The sequence below is a fragment of the Pectinophora gossypiella genome, chromosome 4 (genome assembly GCF_024362695.1).
Source record: "Pectinophora gossypiella chromosome 4, ilPecGoss1.1, whole genome shotgun sequence".
In the NCBI taxonomy this organism is placed as follows: domain Eukaryota; kingdom Metazoa; phylum Arthropoda; class Insecta; order Lepidoptera; family Gelechiidae; genus Pectinophora; species Pectinophora gossypiella.
Window position 1 is genome coordinate 1,024,864 of NC_065407.1, and position 12,747 is coordinate 1,037,610.

Sequence of the window (12,747 nt, forward strand, 5' to 3'; positions counted from 1 at the left end):
TCGTATCGGGAGCTGAAGGTTTTGGCGGGAAGAAGAGAGGAATGGCGGTTACTCCACCGACAAGAGCGCAGCTCTTAAATAGAGAGAGAGAGAGTTATCGATAAAAGCGGTCAAACGTCGCTATCATTGTTACACAATCTATACTTATAATAAATCTGTAGAGAGGTTAATTCTGTACATTAAATATTTTTTCAAAATAACTATCAGGGGATGATAAGTGGTCGATACTGATGCCAAAAATGCAATCAGTAAAATTTTTGTCTGTCTGTCTGTCTGTCTGTCTGTCTGTCTGTCTGTCTGTCTGTCTGTATGTTCCTTATAGAAACAAAAACTACTGGACGGATTTTAATGAAACTTGGTACAATTATTCTTCACACTCTTGGACAGGTTATAGTATACTTTTCATCACGCTACAATCAATAGGAGCAGAGTAGTGAAGGGAAATCCTTTTGTATGAAAAATCTAAACCACTCAAGTTAGACGTTTGAAATTTGGCATGCAGGTACCTTAGATACCGTAGAGGTACACTAAGAAAGGAATTCCCGAAATTCCCACGGGAACGGGAATTAGCGGGAAAATACTTTTGTATGAAAAATGTAAACCACTCAAGTTAGACATTTGAAATTTGTCATGCAGATACCTTAGGTACCGAGGAGGTGCATTAAGACAGGAATTCCCGAAATTCCCACGAGAACGGGAATTAGCGGGAAAATCCTTTTGTATGAAAAATCTAAGCCACTCAAGTTAGACGTTTGAAATTTGTCATGCAGGTACCTTAGGTACCGTGGAGGTGCACTAAGAAAGGCATTCCCGAAATTCCCACGGGAACGGGAATTAACGGGAAAATCCTTTTGTATGAAAAATCTAAACCATTCAAGTTAGATGTTTGAAATTTGGCTCGCAGGTACCTTAGATACCGTAGAGGTGCACTAAGAAAGGAATTCCCGAAATTCTCATGGGAACGGGAATTAGCGGGAAAATCCTTTTGTATGAAAAATCTAAACCACTCAAGTTAGACGTTTGAAATTTGGCATGCAGGTACTTTAGTAAACTTAAAGCTTAGTTGCAACAGGATATTACAAAATTCCCACGGGAACGGTAGTTAGCGGGAAAAAACATTTGTATGAAAAAAATCAAATCTAAATAAAAGGAGAAACTGACTGACTCAGTGACTGACATATCAACGCATAGCCTGAACGGCTAAACGTAGACATTTGAAATTTGGAAGGGACATAGCTTAGGTACCGTAGAGGTACACTAAGAAAGGAATTCCCGGAATTCCCACGGGAACGGAAATTAGCGGGAAAATCCTTTTGTATGAAAAATCTAAACCGCTTAAGTTAGACGCTTGAAATTTGGCATGCAGGTACCTTAGTTAACTTAAAGCTTAGTTGCAACAGGTTATTGCAAAATTCCCACGGAAACGGGAGTTAGCGGGAAAAAAACATTTGTATGAAAAAATCGAAACCGCGTAAGATAGATGTTTTCAATTCAATTAAATTATTTATTGCATTCCATGTAGTACAATGGGGTGTTACATAGGCATAGGAACTAAAACATGGACCCTGTAGGGCACAGCATAGTTGAAGGGAAGAGAGGAAGTGTGTATTAAAATTAAAACTCAATGAACAATCAATTAAAAAAAAAATCAATTCAATCAATTAATTCAATCTAGCATGCATGCATACCTTAGTAAATATAAAGTTTATTTTTGGCTGTAATATTTTGAAAAATGGGAGTTATTAGGAAAAAAATTGTATGAAAAAATCTAAACTGCATAAGTATGCACTCCCACACACACAAAGATCTCTCTCTTATATAACACGCCACGCGGACGAAGTCGCGGGCAAAAGCTAGTTCATAAATAAAATTCGAAAATAATTCGAAAAGTAAAATGAGATTGATTTTTGATCATCCTAGACTGGCTTCTATTTCTAGATTAGCATTTTATAATTTACATTTGATTTATAATGTATGTTTCTTAAACTAGAGTAATAAGATGATACTTTCGTAAATGTTAATTATATTACATATTAGAAAATTAATATCTTAAGTCTAGACTGCGTCTCGAGTAGGTATAAGTATATAAGTGGCTCTTATTCATAATAACAGAAGGCGGCATGAAATTATCTTATATTGTCGTCCTTTTAACTGCCCTGAACTGTATCTATAGGAATTTTTAATGACTGTAAGCTGTCAATGTTGTAAAGTCACTGACAGCCTACCAGCCAGCCATTGCATTCCAACAGTATATACTATAAGTACACCTCTGCCTACCCCCTTTGGACTTCGCATTAATAATGGCTACTTGGTTGCTGCGTTGTCTTCTGATTACTTGTCGCTCTGTCGTACCTGGTAAGTTTGTGTATACATGTATAGTTATGTGTGTGTATGGGACGATATCATCTGAAAGTAGCTATTTAAAATTCTGTAAGGAACTGAGTTAGTCATATTTTTTATTGATAAAAAACATGAACATAATACATTAAACGCTAAGGAGCATTGATAAACCCGACATGGGTTTGTATTAACGCACTTTAAACATCATTACTATCATTGAAAATGTAGATGCACTTAGACATTTTTATATTTTAATAAATAAAATCTAATCTAATCTAGCCTATTACATGCCACTGCTGGGCAAAGACCTCCCCTTCCTCTTTCCATATTTCACTGTTTTAAGCGTACTCCAGCCAGTCCCTTCGGCAAGCATCCAAGCTGTCATGCCATCTTTTTCGAGGTCTACCACGAAGTCTGTACTATCATCACGAGGCACTTAATGGTGATGCGCGCCCAAAGGTACCAGCCAAGTTGTTAGTAATTGCGGCAAATCTACAATAATTCACGTCAGAAAAAGCGCCCACAGCTCGTGGTGCATGCGACAAACTATTCGACCCAATCCCATAAAATGAAATACAGAGAGAATATAATATTTCACAACGTTATAAAATAAAATGAGAATAACATTTTCAAAAACTGTATTTAGCAAAGACCTCCATGTAATGTCAAAGTGAAAGTGACATTCTAGACCTTAGACAAAAGAACATAGATAAAAGATCATGAACAAGACCTGTTTGTATTATGGAAAAATATTATAAATATGTTTTATTAAATTATTAAACATAAGTACTTACAACAACAGGTGACAGGTTTACAATAAGTCCATTAGTCCTTTACGTTAGGTCCAACGCTGTCGCTTTGTCGTCTTTTGTAAACAATATGGCGCATTGTAATTTTTTCTTTGCTTTTCTTGATTTTCTTTTGTTTATATTTCTTTACAATGAGGACGTATGTGTACTGTCGAGATCTCCAATGTTTTGTGGAGTAGTATTATTCCTTATTCTATGATGGAGTGGGCTGTAGCTATGACGGCGAGGTGTAGGTAATTTTTCCAACCAAGTAAATCACAATTTGGTTATGCAGTACTAAATTACATAGTTGCTTTTGCTTTATAATTATTACACTTTAATTAAATCGCGGGAGGCGGCAGACATCGTTTTTTGGAAAGAGTTTAACGGCTCTGGCCTTGTACTCGTAGCATTTTAATCCTATCATTAACCAAATGTTAGGTATTGTTATATGCAAAAATATTATAAGTAAATATTTACCTATACTTGTGTTGCCAGCAACAAATTCTATAATATATATTTATGTAAGTATGTATAACATAAAACCAGTTTTTATCCGATTACTGCAAAGCTAAAAGGCAGAGATATAGTAAAAAGTAAGCTAAGAAACTTTTACTTTACAAAAGGTTTCTTCAACTACTTTCATTTTATTCGATTCTGACACACTTCTCTTGCTTCCTTCACATTCATTAATCGTTTCATACACGCACGCCACGTCAGCTTAGAGTAGATCGTAGGTACTAAAACTTTTCTAAGGACATCCAATTCAATTCTTATCAGGTAATGAATACTTATATGACTAAACCTTACAGCAGTATCCATTGCAAATGTCTAGGTTAACACAACTCTCGGGTAATTACCGGAGTCGGTATAGAAATAATCATTTTATTATCATACACTATTTCTATAAATAGCATACAATTCAATTATATATCGGAGTTAATACATCTACCAACAAGTTTATCTGACTAGACAATCTTCTAAAAATAATTATCATAAATAAATATCGAGGACAGTATATGTAGATATTATATATTATTTAATTTATAAGTAGGTTGTTATAATTTCTGCATATTTGCCGTGTTAGTGAATTGCGGAGAAATTAATTGTTCATAAATATTATATTTGGCTACTTAAGAGTTGTAATAATAAAATATGAAATATGTATTTGTGATTTTTTATGAAAATCGTTTTTAAATATTTAATTTTTACAAATAAGACTGCGCCATGATTGAGCATCGTGTGACGTCACATGTCACAAAATAAAAAAATAACTAAGTATCTGTCAGGTTTCAAGTTGCTATCGGCTTTTGGGCGGGAACGGGACAGTTGCTTTCTTCATTGAATAATCTAAATAATTAATACGAAGTGGTGTTTTGTGGTTAATGATCGCATTAAGTTAGTCGGAAAACATTCGCAACAGTGTTATTATATCGGAATATTCCATCAACAAAGTGTAACTATCTATTTTCGCTTCGCGTCAACAAGCCGCTTCATAACTCTAAAGTTTATGCGGACTTTTGAGTTAATTCGTTTGGGGTTCAGAGTAGGAGTCTACTCCGAGGGTGGGGGCTTAGGTTTCATTATCATCATCTTTCATCATTTCATTAATCATCGAGGAAACGTAAGACATGGCTGTATGGGCATAGTTCCCTTTGCCTTACCCTTCGGGGAAAACCGAAACAAAAAAAAATACTATGTTTGACAGACTAAATCAAAATTGCGTAAGCGAAGCCATTAAGAAATATATTTGACAGTTTCTTTGCTTATTCAAATGTGACGTCACTAGACAATATGTCACGTGACCAATCGTTTTCGCGGGAAATTTGAAATGAATGAAGAAAAATACGTTCTTTTCTATTACTTATATAAATATTTTTCAAATATATAAAATATTTTAAGAGGTATAAAATAAGCTATTCTAATTTTTTAAATACTTATTCGAAAACTGTGAAATACCCAATCGGCGTACAGTGATTAAAACTTTATCGATAATGATCTTTTTGATAATGTGATTCTTATTTTTATTAAAAATTGCGTTTCTGCACATGAGAAAAATGCGATGTCATTACATTCACGATATTTACAGTGTCATCATTATCATTAATTTAAGAGCCACGCTTTTGTCGTTGTAGCATTCTCCACTCTTGTCTTTCAAAGGGCAATTCCTTGACTTCCTTTTTCTTTCTTTCTTTTTTGGTTTTTCATTTATAGTGTAAGTACATAATTAGAGTGGGTTTTTGACATGACTTGTTCTGATGAAAAAATTATATTTCGTTTATGTTTTTGTTTTAAACAAAAACGAAATATAAATTTTTCATCCGGCTTTGCAGCAATAAGAACAAGTCGTGTAAAAAAACCCACTCTAATTATGTACTTACACTATAAATAAAAAACCAAAAAAGAAAGAAAGAAAAGGCAAGAATGAGTTGTTTGAAAGGATAATACCAAGAAGAGCTTACATGGAACAATTTACAATTTCCTGGTGCCAAATTCGTCGTCGAATCCCCGCATAGTGTGCGCTAGGCCTAACGCCTGCCACTCATGTACGAAATAAAAGGAAGTTGTAAATTGATGACGATGATTTATTAATAATCGAGATATGCCAACCAACTGATAACGGGTTACAATCAGAAACATTTTTATTAACATTTGCACTGCGAATCTGTTGACACAAACTTACAAGTGCTTACAAATCTCAACGTAAAATGTTGCAATAAACAAATAAATTGTTATTAAATGAAAAAGTTACACAGACTTTCAAAGTAATTACAAATAAAGAATTTCAAAAGTCATACAATATGACGGAACCAAACGAAGTGCCAAAGGATTTGATGGAAGAAATAATGAACAGGAGTAAGTTGGGAGCCCACAGGTCTCATTCGGAGACTTCCTTGCAGAACTTCGGGGAAGACGAACATCCACACACACCAGAGGTGTTTGAGGATCCAGGGGTATGTAGAACCAATTTATTTTTTTATATTTTTGGAGCAGCGTGGTGGGGTATGCTCCGTACCCCCTCCGGTTGATTGACGGGAGGCCTGTGCCCAGCAGTGGGACGTATATAGGCAGTTTATGTTATGTTATTTATTAATGGATCACTTACAGCTATGCACATTATAACACTTAGTTAGGACATAATTAAATAAAGTAAAACAGTACTTATGTGTAAGCCAATTACAAGTCAACACAACATTCATCATAGAAAGAAAACAACATCTAGTCTGTTGAGACTAACTTCGCAGCAGCTAAAATCTCACTATTAATAACTTTAATATATCATATTATTGCACTAGTTGGTACAAAAAACAAATAAACTATACAAATTTAACATACATAGCTATACAAACACAGTTGGCTCGACTGTTACAGACGTCGATACGGCTCGCCATCTCACGTTGTTCTAACAGAAAGCTCGGTGAGGTGTGTTAGTTCATCTGGCTATGGATGTAATAGCGAGCATCACGCCTGTATCACCGAAGGGGTAGTTAGAAGTAGTACATAGGCTCCTCGCCAGCTATGTTTAAGACCTATATAATAGAGAGCGAGCCTACTACCTGGGCAGAATTCCTTCTCGATATTTCGATGGTATTCATCAGATTTTTTCAGCCCAGTATTTTGCTGCCTGGACAGCATTTTTGGCAGTATTCATAAGCTCCTCTCACGTGCAGGTATTAGGGCACGCGGGGCAACACGTCAGGTGAACCATAGTTTGCACAACTTGAAACTACGTAAACATAAATTCAAACTTATAAAGTCGAATACAGTGGTGTAGAACCCTAGCTGGGATTTGAACCTGTGAAGACACGCATTTTCCGAACAGCTGGACTATCAGGGATTAATTATTAGATATCACCATTTTTGTATCTATTTCAGGCTGATCTGGACAAATTAGGGCAATTTAGATTGTCTATTTGGACAAAGGAAAATATACACTAATTCAAGTACCTAGGCACTTACACATAACCAGCCAATATACGTCCCACTGCTGGGCCCAGGCCACCCCTCAGTCAACCGGAGGGGGTATAGAGCATACTCCACCACACTGCTCCACTGCGGGTTGGTGGAGGTGTTTTTACGGCTAATAGCCGGGACCAACGGCTTAACGTGCCCTCCGAAGCACGGAATCATCTTACTTTTTCGGACAATCAGGTGATTCAAGCCTGAAAGTCCTTACCAAACAAAGGACAGTCTCACAAAGTGATTTCGACAATGTCCCCATCGGGAATCGAACCCGGACCTCCAGATCGTGAGCCTAACGCTCTAACCACTAGACCACGGAGGCCTAGGCACTTATTGTTACACGAATCAAACACACTTAACATATTGATAACAATGACTGTTGCAAATTATACCGTAATATTATGACATATTAGCCTCGATTTCTGCAGACACCTCTTAATTTGTCTTAAGTAACCTGTCGTTTTCTTATCCACCGAAAAAGAAAGGGACGGATAATTGACGATATGTAATGTTAATTTAAAACTGAAAAAATAAGCCGGGCGAATCAAATAGGCTTCCTTTTCTCATGTGGGTGGTGAGGTCAGTGGCCGAACTCATCAGCCCTGGTGTCAGATTATTATTGAGCCGCCAAAGGTCCATGACATGGCTCATGTAACGATTACATACTTACACCAGTAAGTAGTAACATAATCATTTTATTTTTCAGCCTAAGATATCCTGGCCAAACTAGGAATACTCAATATGTCTCACAAAGTGTTTTTATATCAGACGTGTCTCATACGTCGAACCCCTAAACTAAGCCCCACGCTCAACCACTGGACCACGGAGGCCGACGGATAGGAGTAGAAAGAGCGGAAGTCGTGTGTCTTTGTGTACACTTACCATACAATGTATGAATGATACTTATAGGCAAATCCTACGATACCATATAGGTATACTTCCTACCTAAAATATCCTTACTAAGGTAATCAGAGGTACATCCATCGCAAGATGAACTAAGTACCGTAGCTCACCGAGGTTTTTGTTAGACCAATGTGATAGATGGAGAGCCGTTTACTCGTAGCTGTCTATAATGGTCGAGCTAACTGTGTTACTCGTTTAGCCGTCTATAATTGTCCAGCCAACTGTGTTAGCCGTATAACCATCTATGATGGTTGAGCCAACTGTGTTAGTGAAAGCAATACAAAAACTCTTTAAACACTAAACAGACAAATATTAGTGGATCAAAAGTAGTACAATCCCCGGTCGTCGTTTATTCTTCTTTTTCTGGCAATTTTACAAGCTCATGACTAAGTATGTTCCCACTAGGTGTAGTTGAAGCAACAGCATCGCATGATGGACTAAGTACACGTTGGTTTCCTAATCATAATTCATTTTCAGGTACAGAACGTGGCTACAATGAACGGGTCTGCACTAGAGCCGGCCAAAATGGACGACCCGGCTCGAAGGCGCACCGTGTCGCAGCCAGGACCCATATCCGGCAGTTTGCTGACAGCCACCGCCGCCCGCGCTGCTAGGAAGAAGAATGTCAACTATGCTCTTAGCGTAAGTTCTAGAATAATTTCACTCCTCATCATTCCTCTAGCGTTTATTCTGCTTTCACGGTGTCAGCTAAAGTTATTGGCAATAATTTTATTTCATGCGATCCTCTTCCAAAAGAAAGTTACAAAGTGTGACAGAACGCGAACAGATACGAATTATAAGGTTTGATGTAGAAGTGACTGCCTTCTGAACTTACAAACCCAAGGGAACAGTCAAACAGATATTCATGCTCATATAAGTGAAACTACTCCAAAGGCCTGAGGGACAACTATGTAACAAGAAGATTTTTCTACCGCGATTGATCGCGTCCCGTGATCATGGCACTTGAAACAGTGTTGAAATGTCGGGAGTCTAATATCCCTGATTATAACGCGGTAAGAACCCGGTATTATGTGTTTTAATTATGATAATAACCGCGTAAACCTCAAACAATGTTTAATTTTTATATTTCTTATAAAAGTGACCTGCTATCACTTTTTTCGGAATAGTTTTCTAATAAAATAATATACAGCGATAAAATGATGATTTCAGAAGTACTTACCTAAGGTAGTAATCTTAAAAAAAGTAGAAAATAGGCCATATCTTCTCAACCGTAAATAATCGCTGAACATACACATGGGATTTTTCCGGTAGCCAATGAGGCCTTCTATCTAAATTTTCGTTATGTGCGTCAACTTTCGAGTCACTCTGTAGGTACAAACCTATAATGCACTCATAAACTATACACTTATAGATAAGTGCTGAGTGCATTTTTGAAGAAATTAGGTTACCGGGTCTAATACTCATACTTTGCTAAATGTAAAGTATTCAGCCCACTTCCGCTCAAAGTGACAGAGAAGTTAGGCTAGAAGACACGAAACGAAGAACACGGAACACGAACGAACGGAAACGGAACGGAGAGCACGGAATAGAAGAAAGAGGATGGAAAGACCTTTTTTTTGACGTGACTTATTGTAGATTTGCCGCAGATGGCATTAACTACATGGCCGGATAGGATGGAAAGACCCTAACTCGTGTTTTGTATGAGAACCGCTATCGCCAGTTCCACCCCACTCACTCTTACCACTACTCCTGCTAACAGATAACTGCGATAGCTCTACTGCTTCTCAAATCCCATAGCCACTTTACCGGCAATGTATATTTGTTTTTTTTTTGCTGCAATTTTATCATTACTTTTCGTAAGGCACTCCATACAAAAGTATTTTTTGGATAAATAGCCAATCATACTGAGGTTTTTAGATTTCCTGTGATGGAGGGATTTCCTGGCGAAACGTTTAGTGCGGATTGGTGGTTTATCGACAATATAAGAATTAAATGCCCGCCGACGCGTAGTTGTTCGTAGATGGAATAGAGTGGGTGGAATTAACTCGTGAACTTCTTGTTCACACTTACCGAAGTGTATCCTATAAAAGACTGACAGACAAGCTACCCCTAGTCGTGAGGACGTCACACCATCTTTTACGCGGTCGGTCTCGACTTCTATACCCGCCTTGAGGTGACCAGTGGGTAACGACAGCTCGTGCCCATCGCTCTGGATGCGTCCGACAAACGTGGCGGACTTTTTCCCTACGTCAGTGATACCCTCGAGATATTTGTTTTGGAGGAGAGTGTTCCTATTCGTTCTGTCCCTCAATATTTTCATGATTATCTAATGGATCAAAACTTATTGTCATTTTTAATTATACATTTGATATGTAAAACAAATTACTCATTTATTGACACGTTTCGTCTGAGTTTGATTTATTATAAATTGTTTTAAGGATTAAAAATATGTCGAAATTAAGCTTGGATTAAGCTGTCATTTAGTGATGAATTTGTGTCATTGATTAAGGTATATAGGTACGTTTTGTTGAATTAATGTTCACGGTTGTTTCCATTAACCCGCACTGGAGCAGCTTGGTGGAGTATGCACCACGTCCCCTTCGGTTGATTGAGAGAAGGCCTGTGCGATAGAATAAAGAAAATTACTCTCCGCCCAATTACCCTCCGTGGTCTAGAAGTTAGAGCGTTAGACTCAAGATCTGGAGGTCCGGGTTCGATTCCCGATGGGGACATTGTCGAAATCACTTTGTGAGACTGTCCTTTGTTTGGTAAGGACTTTTCAGGATTGAATCACCTGATTGTCCGAAAAAGTAAGATGATTCCGTGTTTCGGAGGGCACGTTAAGCCGTTGGTCCCGGCTATTAGCCGTAAAAACACCTTCACCAACCCGCATTGCAGCAGCGTGGTGGAGTATTCTCCATACCCCCTCCGGTAGATTGAGGGGTGGGACGCCGTGCCCAGCAGTGGGACGTATATAGCATAGGCTGTTATGTGTATGTATGTTAGTATGTTAGTCTCCACCCAGCACGAAGTACTTGCTTATCTAGCTTAAAGCGAGCTTGATTTACCTCACCTCCCCCCGATGGTTGCTATTTAGTCTATTTAAGTCGTAAGCCGTTAAGGAATAAGGGAGCATGCGCAGACTGTCTGTCTCGCTCCCACGCATAGCTAAAGTGTGAGAACGAGATTTTTGTACGGAGTATCCAGACTGTGGCATTGATCCGTAATCTTCGTACTAAAAGTGGCTGCAGGTTGTCTTCTGATAACTTGTGGTTGTAGCTCTACCCACCCCCATTGATTAAGGATTACGGGCGTGAATTTATATGAATAAGTCATAAAGAATATAGTTGCTATTCAAATTCAAATTCGAAAATATCTTTATTCAGTAGGTAACATAGTTACACTTTGAATCGTAAATTTTTACATAACGAACGTCTCATCCGTCTAAAATTACTGCAGCTTCTCACAACCTGTATAGCCGGGGAAAAGAAGTTTAGAAAATTAAAAGATTATCAGTGTCGTGTGCGTGTGTCTATAATTGACAGGCATACCGGAACTTTTCCTATGTGTTTTTTTAATTTGTGTGTTTGTGTATGTACTGCTGTTGATGCAGCATAAAAAAATAATAAATAAATACACGGTGACAGATCGTTATCAACATCATGGAAGAATCATTCGATTGTTTCCTACTGATAATGCCATAAAAAATTAAAACAATTATCAAATTGTATTTATAAACGTGCCTAAAATTGTGGGGAATTCCAATATGAAAAACTAGATAACTTTACAACGCGATCGTTCTTAGTTTTGCAGTGGAAAATTATATGGCACAATAAACATTTATAGACAATTGATAAAAGTTCTAGCAATCTGCCTTTGGGAGTTTTTATATCACGAATCAACATAGTGATTTCATGTTGACGCTTTATTTTTGAATCGCACGCTTTCAACTGATGTTCGAAAATACATACTTACCCACTAGCCATTGCGAGTGGCTTCGCTCGCGTTGAATTCGCTTCCTACCTTGAAAACTGCGAAAAGTCCCATATAAAGTTTCACCTCCTCTTTGTGGAAGGGGTTTCCAACCGGGGTAAACAGAGGCTATGGAATTTGATTTGCTTCGACCCTGACACACTTCTCTTGCTTCCTCCACATTTAAGTCAATCGTCCAAAATATAACAAATTAACTGCTAACGAATTGCTGCATGAGCAATAAGGCCGCCTTCTATGCTTTTCTGTATTATGTTGTCCTTATCTCTGTATTTGGTGTCCATTGTGCTCAATAAAGTATTTTATCTATCTATCTATGACAAAAAACCAACGTTCGTTCGATTGTGAATGAACACAAAAGTGTGAACGCAGATTTCAATAAGTAATTTATATAATTTGAGTGGCTTGGCCATTTCTTGGCTATTGGGCCCTGATAAGATTTGAATTTTTGAGTCACGTCAGGTATTTGATTTCGTACGATACACGAGGACAACCATTCGGCGTGATAGGGATTTCCACCTGATTCCACACTGAGTGACACAGTCCATATCTAAATAGATGTTTATGAAAATCAAATCACCAAATCATTAGCGCGTCAAAAAAGTACAGTAATTAATTATGATTAGCTTCCCCTTATCTAAATTATCCGATTAAGATAACTGGAACTCGTTCATTCCTTACACGTTATCGTGCAATATTTAAAACAAAAACTTTTTACATCGATACACAAACTCACGCCAGTAATCCCTCATAGGGTGGGCAGAGCTGCAAGCAATCAGAAGACAACATACAGTCATTGTTA

At 37.6% G+C, this 12,747-nt stretch overlaps 1 protein-coding gene across 1 annotated transcript in view; it reads left to right on the top strand.

Moving 5' to 3' along the window:
* Positions 1-5,775: 5,775 nt before the first annotated feature.
* The window catches only part of LOC126366111 (proton channel OtopLc-like), a 31,150-nt gene continuing 24,178 nt past the window's right edge, over positions 5,776-12,747 (top strand). Inside the window, exons 1-2 of the mRNA XM_050009045.1 lie at positions 5,776-6,082; positions 8,472-8,636. Of these exons, the coding sequence (XP_049865002.1) occupies positions 5,930-6,082; positions 8,472-8,636 (318 nt within the window). The 5' untranslated portion in view covers positions 5,776-5,929. The remainder of the gene's footprint in view (positions 6,083-8,471; positions 8,637-12,747) is intronic.